The 20384-nt window shown below is 38.4% G+C and overlaps 2 protein-coding genes and 1 non-coding gene across 12 annotated transcripts; all 3 read right to left on the bottom strand.

The window, feature by feature from the left end:
* Positions 1–448: 448 nt before the first annotated feature.
* Positions 449–8191, bottom strand: LOC121804505. Of its 7 annotated transcripts, none has more exons than XM_042204074.1 (8): positions 8000–8191; positions 7647–7902; positions 7302–7371; positions 3693–3940; positions 2979–3092; positions 2010–2064; positions 882–1020; positions 449–798 (listed from the first exon to the last, which is right to left on the bottom strand). In XM_042204074.1, the coding sequence occupies exons 2-8, from the start codon at positions 7731–7733 to the stop codon at positions 762–764; spliced, it is 750 nt and encodes a 249-aa protein (XP_042060008.1). In that variant the 5' UTR covers positions 7734–7902; positions 8000–8191; the 3' UTR covers positions 449–761. The 7 variants fall into 7 exon arrangements, with proteins under 7 accessions (XP_042060008.1, XP_042060009.1, XP_042060005.1 ...); XM_042204075.1 differs by having other exon boundaries at positions 882–936; XM_042204071.1 differs by having other exon boundaries at positions 449–1020; positions 7647–7731; positions 7774–7902; positions 8000–8190.
* A 757-nt stretch (positions 8192–8948) lies between these two features.
* LOC121804721 lies at positions 8949–13793 on the bottom strand. Of its 4 annotated transcripts, XM_042204364.1 has the most exons (9): positions 13559–13793; positions 13077–13135; positions 12709–12834; positions 12442–12600; positions 12237–12335; positions 9876–12009; positions 9609–9724; positions 9390–9502; positions 8949–9265 (listed from the first exon to the last, which is right to left on the bottom strand). In XM_042204364.1, exons 3-9 carry the CDS (start codon positions 12806–12808, stop codon positions 9158–9160), a joined length of 2829 nt encoding a protein of 942 aa, XP_042060298.1. In that variant the 5' UTR covers positions 12809–12834; positions 13077–13135; positions 13559–13793; the 3' UTR covers positions 8949–9157. The 4 variants fall into 4 exon arrangements, with proteins under 4 accessions (XP_042060298.1, XP_042060295.1, XP_042060297.1 ...); XM_042204361.1 differs by having other exon boundaries at positions 12442–12834; XM_042204363.1 differs by lacking the exon at positions 13077–13135 and having other exon boundaries at positions 12442–12834.
* Positions 13794–15036: 1243 nt separating this feature from the next.
* On the bottom strand, positions 15037–15107 carry TRNAG-GCC. The gene has a single exon. It is a non-coding gene; the product is annotated as a tRNA-Gly (tRNA).
* Positions 15108–20384: the final 5277 nt, after the last annotated feature.

The raw sequence follows: 20384 nt of genomic DNA, 5'->3' as shown, positions 1-20384 counted from the left end.
TACTACTCATTTTGTTCTTTGTTAATTAAGACATTTCTATACTGTTAAAAAAATTAGTCTATTAATAGATGGTGAATAAAGTAAGAAAGACAAAGAGATAATAAAGTAAATAAGAGAATTACTTTTGCTAAAAATACAATTGACTCAATTTATTTTAGAACTTTCTAAAAATAGAAAAATAACTCGATTAATATGGAACTCGATTAATATGGAACTGAGAGAATGCTACTTGTGGTATATATTTATATATTTTCTCTCCAGGCCCAGCTAATACGATTCCTCTCTGTAGCGTCGTTATCATATTCTGGTAAGAAAAATTGGCGCCGTTTTCTTTCCAGGCCCAGCCAATATGATTCCTCTCTGTGGCGTCGTTATCATATTCTGGTAAGAAAAATTGGCCCCATTTTCAAATTAATTGCAAGTTTTCATGTACAGCTGTTATTTGTACTTATTTGAATGTAGTTTATATAAAAATTGTGAAGTACTAATGTCAACAAATGACCCTTAGCAGCGGCTACAATAAACACATCAACAAATACAAAGCGAATAAGCAAATGATGGTAGCTCAAACGATAACTAAAAAAAATAATTTCTTTGGGCATATGGAGGTGCATGTGTAGTGCATCCAATTAAAAAGGACCACAAGATTTATTTACTTTGGAATTTCCAAGGTAGGATGGGGTTCCACTTCCACAAATTTCCATTCTGATCTTTGATTCTTGGATGATGAAATCCCTTCTTGCAAAATCTTCTTGAGCCATTTAACTTTGTTTATATATTCTTCCAAATCCATAATTCCTGCTTCAACAGTATATGAGCGTTTCGAATTCAGAGAGTCGAGTTCATTCATCATGCCTTGCCTAGAGTCCGTATCTGCTTGCCTTGTTTCGTTAGGGTTAGCTCCACATCCATTTGTGCTTGCACTCTTCACTTCACCTGAAGTTGATGAGTTAGACGAAATGGGCGAGGAGGACAGCAATCTAGGAGGCAATCCAACAGACTTCGGAACATCTTCAATACCTGTGTTATGTCAGTAGCCAGAGTGATTTAAACGTAACGATGGTTGTTGATGAAAGGGAGATAGAAAAACTAAATGAATTTAGAGTTCAGAACTAGTTAACGAGTGACATGCGTCATGCATTCATCACATAACAAAATCACATCTACAAACAAAGCTTCAAATGGTTTGTCATTAGCAAAAATAGATTCCATAGATATTTAAGATCCACTTTCTTCAAGGGAATACTTGCTAAATCAGGATTACTAGTTTTTTGTTTATCAATATAGATGGAAATTTTAAGATATCTTAAGGTAACTTATTTGATTCTTGTCCAATCGCAAGGAGTAAGATTCGAGAAATTCTAGTTTTGAAGACAACTCAATCCAATATATTACCAATCCTAAAAAGTGAACGCATCGTAAGGGTTAAACTCTCAGTTGTACCACCTATTTCTAGGCCACATTGAATCGAAAGCAAGTAGTATATGTATTTAGTTTTCATATAAACTAGTCTAGCTAAGTTGTTACACAAGCAAACTAGTACACATTTCAGGGGAAAAGTTTTGGAACATTTAATCAAGAGAGTCACTAATCATAAGACGTACACTTGCGAAACCTTCTGTAGCAAATAACTTATTCGTTTGACTCTCCATAGGGATCGATTTAATCCACGACAATGCCACAAACATGCAGCAATTCGGTAGACAAATATGAATCATCCCAGACACCATTTACCGAATTGCAAGCAGATAGAATACACACTGATCTTTAACAAAGATTTCCTAGGCCACCTCACTTCTGTCTAGTAATGTTTTTCAAGTCAAAAGTTCCTCGGACAACCAGACATATATAAAGGTAGAGTACAGAAACAGGAAAAGAAACAAACGTAGAAGAATTCAGCCAGCATAACAGGTGTAATAACAGGATATGAAAGGAAGACTTTATGAATTTTACTTTTAACAAATTAGATTCCCAAACATATTCAAGAGCTGTTTGTTGTTAACTCATACCTTGATTATTGGGTTTAATGAGGCGAGCAGCACAAGGGTGGCCAAAACCATCTTCCTGCAGTTTGCAACAACATACATCAAACAGTAGATCAATAAACGTAAGACATCATAGTGAACATGCATGCAGAAGCACCAACAGCCCTTATATGATCTGAAAAGTAAAAACTGGTGTACAATATAGATGCAGAAGCGAAAATACAACTTCACATAGAACTATATGTGCTCATTTTCTAAACGGTAGATAGGATATTAGGAGAAAACATGATAACTAGAACCAAAACTACTACCATTGACAACCTCCCTAAGCATAGACCTGACGTAGAATGAAATCAAATCTTACAAAACAATCTTAATGATTTTAACAATTGTAGTAATAATAATAAAAAATGCATAAGAACACAGCACAAACCACTAGTGAGTAAAAATCATAATTTGCATTATAATAGCATAACGAAAATTATACTCCATTAAATGCGCAAGTACATAAAAATCTTTAGACTGGGAAAAAAATACCTAAGTTGCACTATTTTTCCTATCTTCATTTCCAGAATTTGTGCCAAATAAATGGGACCTTTAGGATAGAGGAATCTTAAGATAAAGTTCCTTTCAAGGAGCTTCAAACGTCTCAAAGAAGAAGAAAGACTTGTCATTTTCCATAAGGTATTTTCGTATAATGACACATGCGGACAAAGAAACTGTTAGTAGAAAATGCAACCATGTCCCTCAAGGTTCAAGTTATGCTAAGTAAACTTATACTGTTATACATAACAACCCACGATAGATCCAACACTCAATTTAAGGTATGAATCAAATAAGAAATATAATGCAGTTTTGCACCATTGACAACTTGAGAAAAACAAACTTTCTGTTGATAGGATATCAAGTTGCATGTGATTCCGCAAGTAGATGGTAAGTAAATATGTTCTATATGTGAAATTTCACACAAAGAAGAGCGAAGAAATGACAAGCCTGCAAAGGTAATGTCCAACCATGTTGAAGAGACCAGTCCAAAGATGGGCGTAAATCTTTAATATGTGCTTTGTAAGATGAACCCTCACCAAGAGGTGGTGGTCTAAGCTCAATCTAAAAAGATAAAGAAAGAAAAAAGTTAATAAGTTCACAACATAACACCATAGTTGAAAATTCTGCCAAAACTAAATAGTGTTTGAATACGGTGCATCTCTGCCATAATAAAAGTGAGGGTTAATTATTTTATTAAATCAACTTCCGAATTATTTTTTGTATGTAATGAAGTATGAGAAATTGTTTAATTATGGCTCATCTAAAAATAATGGCGACAACTGTGTCAAGTTTGTGGCCCATTTCCACTCATTTTAGAGCAAGTTTGTTGGAAAATTCAAAATTTTTACATATGACTCGATTTTAGTTGAGTTATGAGGATGAATTTAGTCAGACAGGAGCGAAGAACGGCTACAAGTCCCATTAGCTCCTAAAAATTTCATCCTCATTATTCAACCAAAATTGTCATATAATATGTCAATATCTTTGTCTTGACGTGAAAACAAATCTTATTCTATAATTACCAAAAATTGACTGCATAACATTATATTGGTGTTGCTGCTAATTTCAAATGGACCATGTTTTCAAAGGAACTCATTAACCAGGAGGATTTGAGACTAATTAGTGGGCTCACCCATAAAACAGGCCACCAAGAATTATTACCTCAGCTTTTTCATCATCAAATATCTGTGTTATTCTTCCACACCAATAACAGCCAGTATGGAAGAAGTCCACCAAATCACCAACCTTCCAGGAATCACAAACAATAACTGAGACTTCTGAGATCTCACTGACGTGAGGCATTTGCTTTTCATTATAGATAGGAGGGTATTGTGGCCTCAACATCAATTCGCTATGTTTCCGCTTTGATTTCCCCATTGGTAGCTGATATAGCTTAGTCCAATTTAATTCTGCACAGAAACAAATCCAAATTCAATTAAGTGGTTACATATATATATCTAATATGATGAAATTAACGAAAGCATGAAACACCAAATAGCTCTGACAAAATGTGTTAGGAGCTGGGATTGTGCAGCCTGTGACAGGTCCGTGCCTATGCCAAAAGAGACCGCAGTTGACTCCTTTTCACTGATCGAAGGAACCAGCAGCAGACCCCTTCCTCCAGGGAGCGTAGGTCCTGTGTTGAGCACGCGCGCCGCATAAGGGTCGGGTCGCCTTTGATAGACATGGGTCGACCATCGACCGAGAAATCCATCGAGGAGTGCTGCCAATTTGCCAAGACATACCCAAGGGTTTCGAGCCATGATACCCCTAGGATGACGTCGATGTTGCGGAGAGGAAACACATAGCATGATACCGCAAAGCTCTCCCTGTCCAAAACCAAGGGCACCCTCCGGCAGAGCCCCGCGGCTTGACGTGACGTTCCATCGCCCAATATTACAGAGTAGGGCTTGGTTGGCGTGATCGGTAATTGTAGTTGTTTTGCCAATTGCTCTGAGATAAAGCAATGACTAGCTCCACTATCCACCATGACTTTGATCCTATGCGAATCAATTTCTCCAAATAGCTTCATCGTTTTTGATGTGTCCAGACCATTCAGCGATAATTCCGAGATCTACAGCTCGACGTCCTCAGCAGCCCCCTCGAATTCCTCCTCCGCGAAAGCCTCATCGTCATCCTCGCAGACCATCACATTGAGAGTTTTGGGCGGACACCGATGAGTCGGCCCGAATTTCAGCCCGCATTTGAAACATGTACCTGCCGCGACATGTTTCCTATACTCCTCTTGTGACATGCTTCGAAAGCGTTGGTTCCCCGGTCGAGAAGAGCCTGTCGATGATAAGTGGGAGGTCGCCGTGGAAGGACCCCTGGCACCCGGCCGGGATGATTGGGCGGGCGACATGGCCGCCGGCGTGAATGATTGACCAGCTCGTGGTTTAGGGGAGTGGGTCGTAGCCATCAGGTCAATATCGAGGGCTAGTTCAACCGCATCCTCGTAGGTGGTGATCTTTGCTGCTTTCATCAGGAGGCGTACCTCCGGGCGAAGGGCCGCCATAAAGAACCCGAGATACTGATGGGAAGCGATATCCGGAACCTGCGCGAGGCGTGCCTCGAACGCCGCGACGTAGTCAGCGAGAGAGCCGGTGTGACGAACCGCAGCGAACGCTTCGTATTCATCCAACGCCCCGTTTCCACCAAATCGCTTCATCAACTCCCGCGCAAATCAAGTCCACGAGAGGTTTGGAACTCGTTGACGCAATAACTGGTACCATGGCAGGGCCCGGCCTGCCAAGGCTACCATTGCTACGCCTACCCGTTTCTCGGTTGGTGTTTCCGAGATTAGGAAGTACTGCTCTGCCCGGGCCAACCATGCGAGGGCATCTGTCCCGTCGAAGGTCGGCATGGGTGACTGTGGTTTGTACCCCACAGCCACTGAATTGGACTCCAGATTTTCAGAGGCTGCGTCGGCCTCCGGGGGTATTTTGGAACCTGGAGTGAGGGACGCAAAACCCGCGCGCATCTCGATTATCATGGAATCGAGTTTGGATTCCATCGCCAAGACCCTATCATCAGTCTGTTGGACATGGGCGTTGAGGTTGTCGATAGCCTTCTCCACACCATCTAGGCGTGAATCGCCCCTAGAGTTAACCATCGTTCACCGCACCAATTGTTAGGAGTAAAGACTACCCACACAAAGAAGCACGAGATGTGCTGAATATACTGGGATAAAGGAAAAGGAACTGAGATTATTATTGCTGGAAATATGGAAGAACTAAAACAATCCTCGCGAGGAGGCCCTACGACAGAAGTCGTCCAATTGTGATCACGTCCAGAGATGCATTCTCTCTGCCCGTTCTCTCTATTTATAGACTTCTATCTCAGCTACTTGAAATTCAAAATACAAGAAAATAGGAAATTGACTTTACAACCTAACAACCTGAGAAAATGATGCTAACAAATTAATTTGAAATCTTCTCTCTTGCTGTTGCTACTTAGTCGGCCATATCACTTCTCTTTCTCCCCTCTTATATCTAATAGGCGCAAATCAACGATAAAACTATCACACCTTACTTACTATGAAGTAGGATTATAAATACTACTCCTTAACTTATAGTTGGCTAGGGCGATAAAATGCACAACCCCAGATGGCAAAAAGAAACAGAGTTACATGAGTCGTGTGCCTATAATGTGAGATGATGGATATCATCAATCAAAACTCCTCAGTCACACCTTGAATTCAAAATTCCATTTCAAGGTAAGTAAGACAATACAGGTGCACCCAACAAAAAATGATTCATAACCTTTGCCTAGCCATCATCACTCTTGACGATAGCAGAGCTCAAGTGCAAGTACTTGGTCTCCATAGCTATAAACAATTTCAAGCCAAAAAGGAACTGACAAGATGAAATCTTTACCAAACACAATGGACCACAAAACGCCATATGGACACACTATGCAGGTACAAGGGGGTGTTTCAATCAGAATATGTGATCAAACTTGGAGAACCGATCAAACATTACTAAGATGCAATGAGCATTGTGAAATCGTGAAAGACTTATAATGAAAATTATGATTGACTGAAGAATGTGTGCCTTATGTTGCTGGCATACTAAAAGTCACAAAAATTTGTATGACTTGGTGCACCACCCCCGGCCAATAGGCATTTGCGGAAAGTTGTGAACATGTTCGTTAAGCGCCAGAATCCAGGGTGGACTCATTAACCTTGAAATCTAGATAAGGCCGCAAGGAAGCTTAAATTGATGGAGGTGTAAGGAGCCTATGACAAATCAACTTTCGGCTTTTCATGTCGGCTTTGGTTAACCAAAATTTTTGACTCGGGGCGTTAAGTAAGTGGAGGCTGGAGATACATGCATGCAATATTCATAAGTTCAGAATAAAAAGTCACCATAAGGTCAAAACTTCGGACTATAAGAACAACCTAGCAAGCAACTATGAACTATCAAAAGTGTAGAATAAATCACAGAACAAAGTGCTATTGCTCAACTTTTGGAAATGTATGCACACTTTAACTTCTAGACTTCAGCCACTTATATATGAAGGTTAATAATTTTTCAAAGTGCAAAATTCCAAAAGAAATAAGTAACTGTTTAGGGGGGAAAACAGAGTATATCTCTTTTTCAGATGAATCTAAAGTAAATTTCAAGTTTCAGCCTCTACCTCCTGTCATGAGCTAACATATTAGCCAATCGATGCGACAAAATCCAGAGGGGTATCTTACAGTTACAAGAGTGGATCACAATTCTAACCTATGTTTTCGTTTATCAAAAACAGGCAACTTTGGACACTTACTCTCCTCTGTGTAGTCATAATATTCCGAGATATGTCCAAGTTTTCCATTTCTCTCGCTGATCTCTCTAATCTGATTCAAGAAATATAGAGGTTGACATAAGTAACAAAAATGATATGCCAAAAACTTATTCCTGAAGGCACAAAGCAAAACAAGTGCAAAGGGTTCCTAGAGGGTGTGGCCACACACGCAACAATAGGCACCAGTAACTTCGAAACGAGGCTCACAAGTTAATAAGAGCAATTAAAAAAAATGCACAAAATCATTATCATGGCATCAATTTTATAGATAAAAATTGCATCTTGATCTGACCAGCATACATTTTCTTTGCATCTAAATTGTTTTACCTTGCATCGAAACCATGCACCACGATAACCAAAGGCAAAAGACCTTAGTTCAGCCAGTTGTCCAGCTTTAAACGGTAAGTTCTCCATGGAAGATAAATCCAACAATGTGTGCGCCCCTGTTCAATACATTCAACACAAAACACACGCACACAGTGAACTTATTGCAAGAACACACGCACTGTATTCTTTAAACCGACCGATTTATCAATTTAGGTAAATTGAATTGGTAATTCAAATAGTTTCAAGATCCCAATTCCTGCAATTAAGAAACAGTCTAAATCAGAATCACAGAGGCTATCAAGAAAATATAGTATTTCAGAATTGGAATTCAATTTCTGAGACATTAAATTCACATTAATACTGACGGAGCAGCAGCTTGATGAAGACGGAGATGTGAAAACAGAGCGAGCGGAAAGGATTTGAGGTGGCGTGCTGCGTCAAGCGACGAGAGTTGGTTTGCTCTGCAATGATCGACGCTGTTAAAGCGGTTGTCGAACTTTTTTGTTGGTGTTAAAACCTTTCAAATTTATGATGAGTTAAAATAAAATAATTTATGATGAGTGTATTATTTTCTTCGTATAAAGCGCTTATATCAATTTTAGATATGGTACGTAATTTTTCAAGTATTATGGCAAAATTAAATTATACTATGTGGTGTGTCAAATCGCAACTTTAAATTACGTGAATACTTACTTGACAAAACTAGTGTTAAAATGGCAAGTCATCAAATCATTTTAACAATTAATAAGAAGCATTTTTATATATAAATTGACTTTTATTTATTTATTTTTTGACGAAATGACATCAGTTTAGTTAGACTTTTGATATACCGTTTTAAGAATTTTGGCATGTCATATTGAATTCAATTCTGGTAAAATTTTCTGAAAAATTGACCATATAATAAAAACTAATGTATTTTTTTATCACATTCAAAAGTAATAACAATACTTGAACTAGTTAAATGTAGATCCTACTTTTATTCATTGATTTTGTAATAAAATGTGAGTGTGGGAAGTTAGTGAAATGTAGAACTGCTTGCCAAAAATAATAGTAAAAGTGAAATGGGTACCGAAAAATATGGTAAAATAAGACTTCTAATTAGGACCGAAGAGAGTATAAGTTTTCCACTTTGTTCACATCAAACTCACGCAGCGGCGTGGACGCCACCACCAGAGCATGAGGCCTTGCCGGATCTTCCATCCTGGCACGGCCAGCTTGATGGAGACACCATGCATGTCAAATATCAAATGGGGTCTAGCACAGAAATATGATTCTGCATTCTGTGATCTACCAAGTTGCAAATAAAGCTAAAATTCCTCAATGAGACTTACAAGCACTATTGCCAGCAAACAAAGTAATGATTCCCGGCAATATAGACACACAAAATTTCATTTTCTTACAACAAAAGTGCTTAACTTAAAGCAAATCTAAGTAAATGCTATTTACTTGGACTTCCACTGTCAAAAAATTCTTAAAGAAATAGTGTAGTATGTGTAAGTGTGTGCTTGTAGTTATAGACCTAGACATTCTCTAGTTCCGAATTTTGACTTCAACTCATCTAAAGAAGGGATCTTGCCACCAGTTTTTACTATTCTGCTCCACCAACCTTCAATCTCTTCCTGCAAAACAGGTCAGGTGAAGTTTATTGAACTAGCAATAAAAGTTATGGATCCAACAACAAGAAATATAAAAATTTGGTCACAAATCATTTCATTGCCGGATTCTTAGTAAGTAAGAACTAACCTCCAGAAAATCTTGATTGGAGATGTACTGACTCCCAACAGATGATTTCAGCCCTCCAACATCTACCAACACAGACTTGTTGGACTTGCAACCAATATTCTCTATTGAGTCTCCTATTGGGAGAAACACAGACAACAAGTGAGGAAAATGATTATAATTACAAGCAGATATAAACAATTTTTTTACATAACTGTGTTTATGGTAACAGAGATTACGTACCTGAAATACAAGCAGCATAATAGCCAGTCCCTTCTAGTCCCCCTTCCAACTTTGCGAGGCGCAAACGCAAGAAAAAACCGTTTAAATGTGACAAGGAGACATCAGAATCCATCCATCTGAGACAATGTAAGTATTAGCTAGAGATCAGTTACTGATTACAGTCCAGTGAAATGAAACATGCAGCCAATTCAACAATACAAAAAATTTCAAGACTCCTGGTTTCATAAAGTTGTTGAAACAAGCTTTATCAGGTGGTTTTAATAATACCTGAGAATATCAGCACGAGACAAGCGCAATCTCCTTATTACATGAAACATCTCCTCCTGTTGGGTGTTGGAAATCTTACATGGTGGAAATATTTGTTTGTCCTTTAGATGGTTGCCTGAATTCGATAGAGTACCCTTTTGGAGCTCATTTGAAGTAGAAAGTCTTTTGCTCGACCATTCTTTCATGTTCGAAGTCAGAAAGATAGGAAAAGAGGCAACAGCTGGTTTCGTGCTGCAGCCTACCTCACCAGCAAAAGGCTGCTGGTAACAAGTGGTTTGTTGTTGGACAGTGACAGCATTCTGATTCAATCGTCTATTATCTTGTGAGGATGCCGAGGGGCATGAAATTGCCCAATGATTAAGCTGAAAGCATCTAATGCACAAAGTAGGGGATTCATCCACCCTATTAAATGAGCTGATGTTGACAAGGAGATTCTCCAGGTCAGATTCAGTTAACTCCGGGCATTTACGTATATCATGGCCACTGTTGCCACAAAAGAAACATGTAAGTGGGGATGTTGGAGGGCTTCTCCTTCCTGAAGGGTGTATAATGTTTCTGAGGGCATCAAGCCGCTTGGCAAACACTGATGCCATTTCCTCTGAATTTGTCGATTCCTTGAAAGGTTGTATATGGCTCTGTCCATGACCAAACTTGGGATCAGCGGATTCTGAAGCACGAGCCTGATCTCGAGCACAATCATCCCTAGTTTTCTTACCACTGGAGGAAACATCATTTTCCCAGCTCTCATGATTAGCCTCAAGGCGTTCAGAGTTGCAGTCGAGGGCTTCATCATTTATACGGTTGCAATTTTCAAACGGAGCAGTTCTAGTATAAAGGCGCGTAATCCACAAACTAGGAAGAGGTCTACTTTTTTCAGGAACACAGTTCACTGGAAAAGGGATGTCGAGATCCATCTTCTCCACCTTTTTACACAACGAAGCAGAAGGCTTTCCCTCGACCATTTTCCTACTACTTTCTGCCAAGCTCTTTTCAGAAGAATTTCTATTAAGAAAACCTGCTGAAAATATCCACGGTTTAACTGGCCTCGTAGATACCTGTGGGTTGGATTCTTGATCAGAAATAATAATCTCCTTGCAAGAGCTATCATTGTTGCTGTTGCACGACTGTGGAGTTTTGTCAGCTAACTTCGTATCAGAAACCATAAGCTCGCCAGATTCTGCTATGAGCTGGTTATCCTTGTCTGCTCCAGAGATCAGTGTCTTGTTGGTTTGGCAGTACAAGGACTGAAACACATTTTGGAACCCTGTCCTTGGTTTCGCGAACTCGGTTGTTTTGTTGCACAGGAAACTCTCCTGGTGATTGCGACTGCAAACATTATTAGAACGGGCTAGGGTGAGAGCGAGGAGAGAAGAAGACTCTTGTTTATTAGAATCTGAGAGACCATTAACCATGTTTGATATCCATCTCACAAAGGAGCTATCAGCTTTTATGAAGGATGTCGAACCAGGTGTTTCTTCGACACACGTTTTCACCCTTTTGCTTTCTATTTCCTGCTCTTGATCATAAAGCTGTCTCTTCATACCTTTTGGGAACAATCCAGCACTATTACAACTCTCCACGGTCTCGTGGCTGTCTTCCTTATTATTTGACGATCTTCCATAAATATATCCATCAGATAAGGCTTTTTCTTTCGCTTTCTCTTTTCCCTTTTCTCGGTACAAGAAAATCCTGCTACTCGTAGGAGCTATGTCAACAGCAAGAGGATCCTCTCTTGGAAGCTCCGTCTCTCGTAAACTCCGAGCCTCTTTTGCAATCAGATGGCCACCCAAGTCATTTTCGTCAGATGACTCCACGTTCATCAAAGTGGGCGCAGGGATGGTCGAAGGGGATGCATCAGTTTTAGTCTTGTCCACGGCTGATGTGACTTCATCATCTATCTGATCATGTGCTTGCAAGTTCGGAAGAGAGCAAACTACAGCTTCGGATACTTTGGCTGTTGGAGGTTGAAAACGTATAGGGACAGCTGAGCCGATAACAACACTTGTACAAGCATCCATTTCAAGTTTACCTTTATCATTGAAGTGTCCTCCTTTAACAATATTACTAGGGAACTTCCAGTTTATAGCCTTGTCTGATTTCCTATCGTGTTCTGCATCCGCTAGAGTATGAACCTCTGAAATCAACCAAGAGCCCCATAAGATGAAATAACAAGAAAAGACAGTGGGTGTGTCTAAGCATATCGTTTAGCATGATACAGCTTGAATGGATTTCTATACATCTAAACAGTCATCTACGTCTCACAAGCATACTGAATAGTTACGAGAGAGAGAGAGAAATGGAGTTAAAACCAAATGGTCTTGGTCAATCAAACGAACAAAGTGAAATGTTAGAAGAATTTACCGGCATTCATTTTGCTGCTTTCAGCAATATGGACATGACCTTTGTGTTGTTGAATAGCATCAGTAGTGATAGCTTTATCAATTAAACCCTTGCTCCCATCTAAACAAGAGTTCATAATATATTTTAGCTCTTAATCAGCAATCAAAAGAGAAACTCTAAACGGAAAAGATGTAGCTAATGATACAAGAAACAACTTAATCAGTACCGTAGCTAGAACTAAATACAACAGCCTTGTCGCCAGAACTCCCAGCCTCATCGAGCTTTGTCAACTTCTCCCCAGCACTAACCACCCTAATATCCTGTGATGTTAAAATCTCGTCTGTGCTCTCTCTCAAAGCCAGAAAAGGTCTGTTATTGGCCAAGCCTGGAATAGCACATTTCATGGACAAACCATTATTTGGCGACCAAACTAATTCGGATAGAGGATCAGATGCTGTAAATGGCATGCCCACGCGTGAGTTTGCATTTACACCTGCACCTTCGCACACGCTGCTATCCAACCTCGTCTCTACACTGTAACTTCTAGAGCCCAAAGCAAGCCTTAGATCAATATCTTCATCACTTTTATTCATTATCAGCTTCGCCTCAACACAAAATCCTGCAATGCCATTTATAATCATGCTTATACAGAAGCTTCAAACATAAACTTGTAAAGATAATTACTATCACAGCCTTGTAGTTATAATACTTGGAATTACAATTCTACTACTACGTACATTAAAATGAAAGCATTAGCCCTTTTCCTCAAGCAATTTTAGGACATTTTATCACCAAGAATCACACCAAAAAACATTTAGTAAATAATTATTATTGCTTCTGGAACTAGCAGAGATTATATACCTCAAAAATTTGCAGAAGGGGAAACAATATCATGATAACCAAGCCTCAGCACTAGAAGCCTGAGTGAACATTAACCATCACAAAGATCAATCTAAACAACAAGATCAATAATTATGTAACAGAAACTAAGTAGAATTTTAAATATACTTCAAATGAAAACCTAAAATATCACAAACAAAAAAAACCCAAATTAGGTTAATACTGGCTTCATAATTACAGACATGCATCTCATCCAAAAAATCTTCCCTTTGTCAAGTAGTAGTTGTTACAAATAAAATCTCAACTATCAAGAATGACTTTTTCTGCAAATGAAATTTCATCAAATATCATTTTTTCCCAACATGTGCTTCAATATTCTTACAAAGAAAGCAGGCAAAGAGGATAATAACATAGGGCCAAAAAAGCAAGAATTCCTATCAATATATGTCAAACACATACAATCCATTAAGGGTAAACAGAATTGAGACCCCCCCCCCCCATACCTTTCTCTCTCCACAACTCATTGCAGTTGCATCACGCCATTTTAATCTCTCTCATTCTCTCACCAAAAACACAGACAGCAAAAGCATATATTTATCACACAGACAGCTGGTGAGAGGAATGAAGCAGAAAACAAGAATCATAAACGCAGTCGCTTTGGATCTCAAAGATTCCCAGCCCATTGAGAGAGAAGTCTGCAAGAATTGTTGGCTAGTTCAAGGACAAGTGGTTGAGAAGCTGCCACGTGGATAACCGTATCCCAGTATCATATTTAATAATTTGTGTTTGTAATAATAATTAAATAATCATATTATAATACTATACGTAATATAAGCGCAGAGTTTAATGGTTGTTTGTCCATTGCGTAACAGTACAGTTTAAAGATAAGACTCAAGGAGTAGTATTAATTATTCCACTTCTTCTGAGTAGTAGGAATATTTTTTAAATTAGTCGAATATATTTAAAAGTAGTGGACTTGGAGATGGAGTCGTCGAAGAAATTAAAAAAAAAAAAAAAAAGTACCTCCGTATGATAGATTAGTTGCTATCGAAATGATTCTTCAACCCTTAAACCAATGATTAAGGATTTTATTTAATATAAAAACCTCTTAATACGAGGTAATTAGAATGTTTAGAATAGCTTACTCTCACTCTCACTCTCACTCTCACTCTCACCAAAAGAGATAAAATTTTCGGAAATGAAATATATATATATACCGACCATCATATACTAAGTCCTTGAAATTCACAGAATACTGTCATTCTTCCAAACCCTAGAGATTCTCGAAATCATAGTCCAAGAAGTTTCACATTAACTAACAATTTTAAATTTGTAAAAAACTTTATTTTCCTAGACCCATTGAATTAACTATAACCAAGAATATGAGTCGTTATACCAACTATAATGTTTCTCTATAAAAAGTATATTAGTAATTAATTTAACATCATAGTAGTAAATAGTACTAATAGTAATACTAATAAAATTGAGATGCAAGAATCTATTTCACTCAAAGTAGAAACAATCTGGTATACATTTGTTGACCGCAACGCAACCATCTTCGTAAGTGTAGTCTCCTCAAACCCACCGCCTTCACCACCAGCGCCTTTTCAATGTGCATTTGCTGTGATTAATTGATAAAGTGGAGGAGGCTCTCACTGCACTGCTGCCGCCCTCGTGTAGTTGTACTAGCAGCGATTGGAGACAAATACTGAATCGACTATGCTGCTTCTGCAACTTCTCAGCTCGATTGGAGGATTTCACAAATTTCGAAAACGATGCGTCATCTCCACAGAAAGCTGAGCCCACTGTCTCCACCGGAAATCTCACTCTTTCCAAATCAATAAAGAATTTTAAATTGAAACAACAGAAATTCAATAATTTTTTAATTCCATTCTAAAGGATACGAATACGATCATCTATATAATTACAGTAATTCTAAAACAAATAAAAATAAAATAATTTCACCACAGCGATTTTTGCTTGCACCAGCCGGGAATCGAACCCGGGTCTGTACCGTGGCAGGGTACTATTCTACCACTAGACCACTGGTGCTAATGTTTTCATAATTTCTATATTATTACCTTATGTCAGTATAAGATGGTGTTATCAAGAGAAGATGGACGGTGTTAGTACTTTCCAATATATTCAACTATTAAAATAATTTAATTCTTAGTTTATGAAAATAGTAAAAATGACGGGCAACACATAACGTGCAGATTAAATAAAATAAGTTGCAACTCAATTTAGATAAAACATCCAAACGAATAAATAAGATTACATAACGCAGAGAGCATTTTGATTCTTTAAGTTAAAGGAACATCTTAACCTTTTATGTGGAGAAAATTGGTAAAGATGTACAATTATAGGAAAAATCACAAAATTTTGTCGAATTTTAGTGTGTCCCGCCATTTTAAAAATCAGTCCAAAATTATAAGGTTTGGATGTGTTCTCAAATATCTCATGATGTACAATTATGAACTTTAATTTATTTTTCAAGAATTATATTTGATCAAAATATTAATGATTAGACTAACGTATTAGAGCATCTCCAATTGGAGAGGTAAAGTTATATAACTACCATATTTACCTTTTTTCATGAAAAATCATTCTCCAAGGGGAGAGGTATTTGGGAAGGCATTATACATTTTCTCATTTAGAAAATGTAACTTTATCTTTCCATCAATGGAGAGGTAAAGTTTTATAACTACCATATTTGCCTTATTTTTATGAAAAACCATTATCCAAGGAGGAATGTATTTGACGAGGTATTACACTTTATGTTTTTTAATGCATTTTGTACTATTATTTTATGTTAAAAAAATCATTTACCTTTCTATATACCTTTTTCCTTTAGAATATGTTTCTTTTTGGAATGATATATTTCACTTTTTGAATAGGTATATAAATGATATACCTCTTTTATTTACCCCTTGTTGAAGATGCTCTTATATAGTATTTCGAACATACTTTCAAAAATACTTACAACTGGTTCAGTTAGATAAGATATAACAACAATCCTAAAATTTTCATCTAATTAAGTTTTACCTCCATCTTTTAAACTAAATAGAATTAGAAGTCTGGAATAATCATGCTATTGAACACACGTCTCTAAAATAACACAAACAAATATGTTCTAATGACGAGAATTGAAGCCAAATAAATTCCATTATACACAAACATAAATCAATGATTAAGTATCTTCATGGTGCCAAGGACAATGGACACAACTAGCCTATCATTTCATTGCAAATTACACCAAGAATAACTAAAAACATAGGCATCATGCATGGTGTTCTTTCAATTGACAGGAGTTGTTCGTCTCTGAATCACTCTCCTTTTCTTTCCTGGACTTTTCTCAATTTTTTCGGAAAATCAATAATGTTTAAAACTTTTGTTGATTTTCTGTTTATACCCGCCTTCTTTTTTAAAATCCAAGGAAAGAAATACCAAAGTTAAGTTGGATAGGAAAGAAGGACCTTATAAATATTACTCTCTTCCCACTGTTAATACTTAATAGTCTCATTTCTTTTCGGCTGAGTTTTAAAAAATGTTACAAAAATGAATAAAAGAAAGTTAGTGAAATATAAGTCTCACTTGTGTATAAATTTTAAATGATATGTGGATCAAATGAGTTAGTGGAATATGTGGTACTTATGATTTATAACGGAGGCTCCTATCCGTTGACATGCCAAATGGAAAAATGAGACTCATATTCTTAGAATTTGGAGTATGTATTTTTCATGTTTCTAAGAACTAAATTAGTACTACATTTTTATAAATAAATTTAATATCGAAAAGTCAATCTATACCGAACATAAAAAGACTAGTACTACTACTAAATCAGAATCTGAATATTCTTCCACAGTACTCCTAGAATTAAAATTAAACAAACGAGGCACAAATATAAGATAAGTAATGTATTTTCTTTTTTAACTTTTCCTTTACTTTTTACTTGATTCATCTATTTATACTTTTTTTGGTATCCACAAAAAAATAAGGTCATTTCCAAAAAAAAATTTATTTCTCATAATTTTATTCATTTTTTTTTATTTCTCATACTTTATGAAGTCTCCAGCAGCTGTGGTGAAGTAAATCCCTTTTTGCTCTGGCCACCCATTTGCACCGATTTTTGAGGAGGGTGAATGGAAGATAACATCATCCGTGTAGCCTAACGATTATATGTATGTGGGGATTGATTTTTGAGGGCCAAATGGCACTTCATTAATGAGAAGTAAGAATATTATTTAAAACACAAATATAAAGATTTTGGATTATATACTACTCTTATGTGCGTTTATTTCTTACTCATCCGAAACAATTTTGGATTTATTTATTTTTATGATATAAAGATTGAACCATTTTCAAGCATCCGTACCGTGCGAATAATCTTGAAACACGTTAAGTTATTACCAAGTCCCGTTGACTGAATAGAAATGAAAGGACAGATCATCATACTGACGCTACAGCTGGAATTACAATTTTCCACTCTCAAGAGCATCCATAGTGATTTTCGCTCGGCCATAATCCAGTTATAGCCCAACCACAAACTCCTCCTATCACATCATCAGCACTAAAAATCTTCCTGTCACATCATCAGGACAAGCAAATAGCCCAACAATAGCCTAGTCACATCACTCCTAATTATATAAAATAAATAATAATTGACAATCACACAAAATACAAAATTAAATTTACGACACAGATACGGAAAAATTCAATAATATTATTTAAATTAAAAAAATACATTAAAAAAATACATTAATTTTAAAAAAGTACATAAAAATTAATACATTAATTTTAAAAAATTACATTATTTAAAAAAAACGACCTCCGCCTCACTCCTCGTCTCCGTCGCCTCCAGTACCCCCGTGCCGCGGTGGCCTTCAAATCGTCACGCATGCTCACGAGCAATGCGTTTGTTGACGCGCGAAGAATTTGAGATCCCCTGCCGCCTTCCAATCGGCTAAGATCTTGACCATCTTAGCACGCGTTTGTTGACGCGCGAAGAATTTGAGATCCTCTGTCTACTGGCAAAGGGGGGATGCCGATTGGACCTCCTGGGACCCCCGGAGCCCCCCTCGCCTCCCGTTGCGCCCGCCTTTGACCAACCGAGCGAGTTCGGTGAGCGAACGATGGAGGGGACGGGAGCTCTTGAGCACCCTCGGGGAGGTCGTGGGAACCGCCGCTGCTGCCGCTGTAATCACCGGTATAGTTCAGTCGTTGCTTCTTCGGCCAGCCAGCGTCGACACCTGCCCGGAACTTCTCGGAGTCGTTTAGTACCTCATAGCAGTTCCAGTAGGTGAACTCCTTATACAAGCCGGGCTGAGGGAAGGCTTTCTCCGCTATCTTCCTGCAGTCATCCTCCGTTTTGCCACTGCTCTGCATGCGGAGGGCGTTGGCGTACAAACCCGGAAATCGGGAGACCCCAGCCCTGATTCGGTCCCACGCCTTCCGGCACTCCTCCCCGGTGCGCGGCCTCCCCTCCGGGCAAAATGCCTTGTAGGCTGCTGCTATTTTGGCCCACATGTTGACGATCCTCTGATTGTTCGAAGTGAGGGGATCATCGCAAACACTCACCCACGGCTTGGACAGCGCGACGTTCTCCGCATCCGTCCACTTCCTCCGTACCGAGCAGTCGTCCTCACCCGGCTGCGACGACTCGCCTACCCTCTTGCCCTTCCCCTTGCCCTTCTTCTTTGGGGGGCCCGACCCTTCCCTACTCCCCCCGTTTGAACTGGAGTTTCCGGAATACCGAGAAGATCAAACCCCAACTTCTCTAAGGAGAAAGTTCATATTGCGTGAACTGCGCCTCCGTTGGGGTCGACGTGTGCGAAGAAGCAGTTAAAAAATCAAAACTGGGGCGATAGACGTTGTCCCCCCTCCCCCCGGCGTTCCCTGCGTCGTCGGTACCTCCCCCCCGGCGTCCCCTGCATCGCCGGTACCCCCTCCTCCGGCATCGTCTGCATCCCGGGTGCCCACCCCGACATCATCTGCATACCGGGTGCCCACCCCGGCATCGCCGGTAACCCCCCGGCATACTTCCCCCAGCTGCCATCCCGGGCATCATCTGCTGCCACGGGTATATGTTGTAGTACTCGGGCATCGGACCCCATACACCTCCCACGGGTACCGGAGGAGTTTGAGACCCGCTCGTCATTGGAGTACCTTCGTTATTATTCTCCATTTCACGTTGTTGATCTTGTACAGAAATTAAGATAGAGAGAGTACTCGTTAAAACAAGTGGTGCGAATGAAAATGACGTGCAAAACGCGTATATATAGTGTTTCGAAAAAATTTTTAAAAAAAAGAAAATTTCGCTCGCCCATCGCTCGCCGGTCCGGAGCCTGCAATGGCGGCGAGAGGACCGGCCAGCGCATCGGCCAGCGCTCGCGGATCGACGTGCGCTCGCCGATTTTTTCGCCGAAATGGAGCTCGCCGGTTATAATGGTTCGGTGAGCGAACCGGCGAGCGCTGGAGATCGGCTAGCCGGTCCGCTCGCCGCCATTGTGGATGCTCTAATTATTTACTGAAAAATTATTTAAAATATTCATATCTAGATCCAAATGTATACGATGGAGTATTTGCCATTAATTTAATTTAGTTTTGCCATTAATTTAATTTAGTTGGTCTTGATCATCACATGATTCGATACAATAGTTCTCAGTTATTTATAATTAATTTGATCCGGTTGTTACCTCACATTTACACTATAAAATTGATATTAAATTTAATACTCCTGAAAAATTCAACTAACAATACACCATTACATGCCAACGCATCTTGTTATAATTGTTACTAGTATAAGAGTATAGTAAATGATTTGATTTGATTTGATTTGATTTGACAAGTTATAATCTATTCTTTTATTATTTTGGAAAAAAATATATACATAAGCATTCTATATCACGATTAACTTGAGTCGTATTCTTCTTTGAGATGTTCAACTGAGTTGAGTCAATTTCTTTTTTTATAAAAAATAAAACATTTCATATTACTTTATTTCACTATCTATTTTATTCTCTATTTATCTTTCCTACTTTATTTATCTCTCCTACTTTTCAACACAATTTCTTAAGCTCCGCGCCCAAAAGTTATGTTTTAACTTAGTTGGGACGGAGGGAGTACTACTTTCACCAAATATATAGGAGTATTTTATTCTAAATATAAAAAATATTATTTTAATTGAAAATATTGTAAATGAAAGATGTATATTTTAAATTGATTTTTTTAATTTTAATACGTATAATCCTAGACTTAACACGATCTAGAACTATGACGAACTTTTATTTATACAACTATACAAGTATTCTTTTAATCATACTTGGTTTA

Source organism: Salvia splendens, chromosome 5 (genome assembly GCF_004379255.2).
Source record: "Salvia splendens isolate huo1 chromosome 5, SspV2, whole genome shotgun sequence".
Classification (NCBI taxonomy): Eukaryota; Viridiplantae; Streptophyta; class Magnoliopsida; order Lamiales; family Lamiaceae; genus Salvia; species Salvia splendens.
This window is presented reverse-complemented; position numbering and strand designations above follow the sequence as displayed.